General features: G+C 31.8%; 1 protein-coding gene across 1 annotated transcript; it reads right to left on the bottom strand.

Moving 5' to 3' along the window:
* Nucleotides 1–626: 626 nt before the first annotated feature.
* LOC111286622 (uncharacterized) lies at nt 627–3,233 on the bottom strand. Its single transcript, XM_022876682.2, has 2 exons — nt 2,540–3,233; nt 627–1,671 (listed from the first exon to the last, which is right to left on the bottom strand). The coding sequence occupies exons 1-2, from the start codon at nt 3,134–3,136 to the stop codon at nt 832–834; spliced, it is 1,437 nt and encodes a 478-aa protein (XP_022732417.2). The 5' UTR covers nt 3,137–3,233; the 3' UTR covers nt 627–831.
* Between the last annotated feature and the right edge of the window lie 1,072 nt (nt 3,234–4,305).

Genomic DNA, 4,305 nt, shown 5'->3' with positions numbered 1-4,305 from the left:
TTACTAATGGTATTTTAATAATCATTTTTAATATTTTTAAAATTAAAATTTTTATAAGGGTATTTTAGTCAATTGCTTTTAACATTTTTTAGTCTAATTAAAAAAAATTGATAATAAACAATTCATTTAAATTAAATTTTATAAAAATATTCACTAAAGATATTTTAACTAATCACTTTTAACATTTTTGAAATTAAAATTTTAAATAGTTTAATTTTAAATAAACTCTATTTTTAATTTTAATTAATTTAAATTAAATTTAAATAAATTAATAAAAATTATACATTTAAAGATAAATTTATTAATTTAAAATTTTATAAAAATATTTAAATCGATTTCTATTGATACTTTTCGAATTCATATTTGATAAGTGATATTGATGACGCTATTCATGGACAATTTGACCGTCAAATTTTCACGTTTATCAAAGCTGTCAGCTATGTTTCTGCGATAAGATACATATTTTGGCAATTTTGAAGTCTATACGTCGGTTTGATAAAAAAAAAAAAAAAAAACTGCGAGGGATCGATGGAAAATTTATAAGAAAAACCAATTCCTTCCATTAATTTTCTTAATGGAAAAGACGGAAATTTTGATGGATTAAAAAAAGAGGGCTGTGATAAATTGTCTTAAAACAAGAATTTATTTCTGAGGAGGATACATCTAGATCGTCGCACATGTAATTTACCCTACCGATAAAATACACCACAGATTTTGGATTCATATGCCCTGCCTTTATAATAAAAGCTACCCGAAGAATTTCTCATATCTAACTCAGTTTGTGGAATGAGGGAGTAAGAAGGCTTCTTTAAATCCACAAGATTGCACACATTAAGCTCCGGGGCCGCGTGTGGAGATAAAGTTTATCAATCTGATCACTAATTTTCGAAGATAAAGTATCAGTCTGATTATCAGTCGAATTGTGTGTCCAAGAAGAAGCAGGAGCATCCAGCCTGACCAAACCGCCACTGCAATCCTGAGTGGCACAAGGCTTGCTTGTTTAGGAGAGAAAGCTAAGACAGATGCCACATATGTAAGTGCCATTGCAGTAATGGCAACCCACATAATGACCATTAAAACCCACATAAAGAACCTATGCCTTATTGGCAATCCACTTATAAGCAACAGGATGATGCTAAGAGATGCCAAGAAACCCGTTGTGTTAGAAACGAGGAATACGGTATATCCATATGGATCATTATCTGCCAATATGGAAAGCCCTGCCTCGTGATGTGATTCATTTGAATCATTTGATGCCGTCGATGAAGAACCACTAGGGCAACTGTCCTGCCAAACGCCACTAGGAGGATTGACGCCCGCTTGGAAAGCCATGGTAGCTAGCAGGGAAGCCACCAGCATTAAGGTATTGCGTTTTCTTTCAATCCAATCAGCATTCCTATTAACAAACCTGCGATCTTTACTTTTCATAGGTTTTGATACGGTATTTGATGTAGATGGTGAGGTTAAGATCTTGGTCCTTGCAGATTTAAGTTGACGATTTGACAAAGGCTTATGTTTTGCATGTACAGCTCCCATTCTTCCAAGAGACTCAACAATCTCCTTATCTAGCACATCCCTCTGGTTTTTTGATAAAAGATCTAGTGCCGTGAAACCATCTGCGTTCTGACAATTCACGTCTACTGTAGTGCTAGAAATCAAAAAGTTTATGGCCTGCATGAATGTTTATATCAAATTATCAATTGCACAATATATAGCTTTGGAAATTCAAAGTAAAAAAGAAAAAAGGCCTAAGGGTTAAAGAGTGCAAGCCTCTTTTGAAACTTAGCTAACTTAAACTGACAAGCCACCTCAATTTGAGTTAATTGGAAGTTTTGGATTGTCGGTTCTAAGGTGTAATCAAGCCGAACCTAATACATAGCAAATTCGTATTTGTTCCACTCAAAATTTTGAAGCTCAAAATTAGACTCAAGCTTTATTTTTCATTTTCAAACTTGATTTATAATTTAATTGAGTAGCTTAAACTCGACTTAGTAGATTTGATAAAATTATAAATATTCACATTAAATATTATATTTTTATTATTTACTTATATATTAAATATATAATCAGATAGTAGGTTCATTAAATTTGATAAAACTTATAAATCTCTCTAATCAAATATTAAATTATTCAAATTCTATCTCAATTTACTTTACTACTAGAGTAACTAGAGCTTGAATTCTTTTCTTAATCAAACTTGAATAGCTTGATTCTCGTTTACAACTTAAGTTGGGACACATCGGCCATGACCATAAATTCAAAAAATTGCTAATAAATTTCACTTTTTTTGTTTAACCAAGAGAAAAAAATCTGCGAGCCTAGGATAAATGTTAAAGATACTTGGAATTTGGAAATACAGATGACTCATCTTGCGGGCTGTGAACCAACTTAAAACTCAAGTCTTAACCCCAGATATTTCTTTTTAAAGCCTAGGTTACCTAGCCTAAATTCTTTATCTTTTTCAAACAAAAGCGACGGTCGCAAGAAAGAGAGTAACTAAAGCTAAAAATGAGAGAAATTGACAAGGGAGAGTACATACCTCTATTTGCTTTGCAGCTGTTGCCAGATGCAAGATGGTGTTGCCATCATAATTCTTACAATTTACAAAGTCATGATCGGAAACTCTTTCCACCAAGAACTTCATTGCCTCCAACTGGTTGTACCTCACGCACGCATGTAAAATAGTCTCACCTTCGTCCATCAGCAGCCGAGCTGCCCAGGGTCTGGCGTGGACCAACTCTCTCAAGACATCAAGTTTCCCCTTGATGGCAGCAATATGAAGAGGGTTCCTCCCATCAAGGTTACAAACAAGGCACATATTGGGGTTAACCTGTAGTAATCTTTTCACAATATCCAAGTACCCTTTTGCTGTTGCTAAGTGTAGGGGTGATGACTGTCGGGAATCAAGTTCTTTGGCTAGCTCTGGCTTCCGAGCAAGAACTTCATCAACAAATTCTAAATGGCCAAGCATGGAAGCTACGTGCAAAGGTGTTTCCGGGTAATGACCAGTGATAAATCTGTCAAGAAGCAGTGCATCCTCTTTAAGCAAATTGCGCAAGGAAATCACACTTCCTTCCAAAGCTGCATCATAGAGCTTCCTCTCCATTTTTCTAATTAATTTGCGTTTGCTATGCATGAAAAAAAAGATGAGATATTCCTAATTACTCAGGTGTGTGTATATATAAAATAGGGGTTGACCATTATTGTTGACTTCAGGTCAACAATAACTGAGGAAAGTTTTTTTTTTTTAAATAATAATAATTGAGGAAGGTTGATAGTTTTGGACAGTGTTGATAACTGGAACGAATTTTTGTTTATTTTAAATTGATTTGATTTTATAATCATAAAATTCATATTTATATTTGATCAAAATTTTTTTTTATTTTTTTATATTTGAATCCAATCTAAATTTGATATTATATAAATAATATCCGATCTAATTCGAAATTAATAAAATATTATTTTTTAAATATAAATATATAAAATTAAAAAATAATTTTTTATATAATATCGGATCTAATTAAATTTATTTAAAATTAAAATTTGAATCAATTTTAATTTTTTTAAAATAATATCCGTTTCGAAATTCAATTTAAAAAAAATCGATTTATAAAATCAAATAAGATTAAAATTCACCAATTTCGAGTTGGGCTAGTAACCTTAATTTTGGAGTGTAGTTTGTGGCTTACAAAACTAGAATAGAATTTTGTAATTTAAACGTATTTTTAATTTTTAAATTGAACTTAAAATTTATTATTTAAATATTATATTTAAAATTTTAAAAAATTATAAAAATTATACTAATATAAAAAAATCTCTGCTGGATGACGGTGACAGGTGAATGATCGTGCGGGACCCATTTTCCACTGGCTTGAAGTCATTAATAATTTTTTTTTGTAGTTTTCAACAATTGTAGGGCCCGGGGAACAAAGTGCGAGTAAAAGTAGACCTGGACGGGTCTTTTGCTCCAAGTATCGTCAAAATTGGGGTTGGATCTTAAACATCAAGATGGGGTCTGCGAAGCATAAAATAATTGATTTGACTGAAAATTATCTTAATAAAATAATTTTAATAAAATAAATGTAACATTCTATATGCTTTATCATCGTGGAAAACCGAAAACTATAAAAAAATTATTAAGGAGTTAAAGCTACTGGATAATACGGAGATCATGTAGGTCTCGTGCAAAAATCATTGTCCCTAACCTGATCATCTACTGTCCGCAGGATAAAGGCTAAAAAAAATGACAAAAATAAAATTCCAAATAAACTATCAGTCACCACCTGACGGTTCACGCCATCAACA

This window comes from Durio zibethinus, chromosome 6, assembly GCF_047325235.1.
Source record: "Durio zibethinus cultivar Kanyao isolate XHJ-2024 chromosome 6, ASM4732523v1, whole genome shotgun sequence".
NCBI lineage: Eukaryota > Viridiplantae > Streptophyta > Magnoliopsida > Malvales > Malvaceae > Durio > Durio zibethinus.
The sequence above is the reverse complement of the archived record's forward strand: the minus strand, read 5'-3'. Positions and strand labels throughout refer to the sequence as shown.

What these genes read in the sequence shown, in the direction of transcription:
- LOC111286622 (XM_022876682.2), bottom strand. Translation starts at nt 3,136, where the DNA reads ATGCATAGCAAACGCAAATTAATTAGAAAAATGGAGAGGAAGCTCTAT. An exon ending in CAGCTGCAAAGCAAATAGAG is followed by an intron (nt 1,672 to 2,539) that starts GTATGTACTCTC and finishes ACATTCATGCAG; the next exon opens with GCCATAAACTTTTTGATTTC.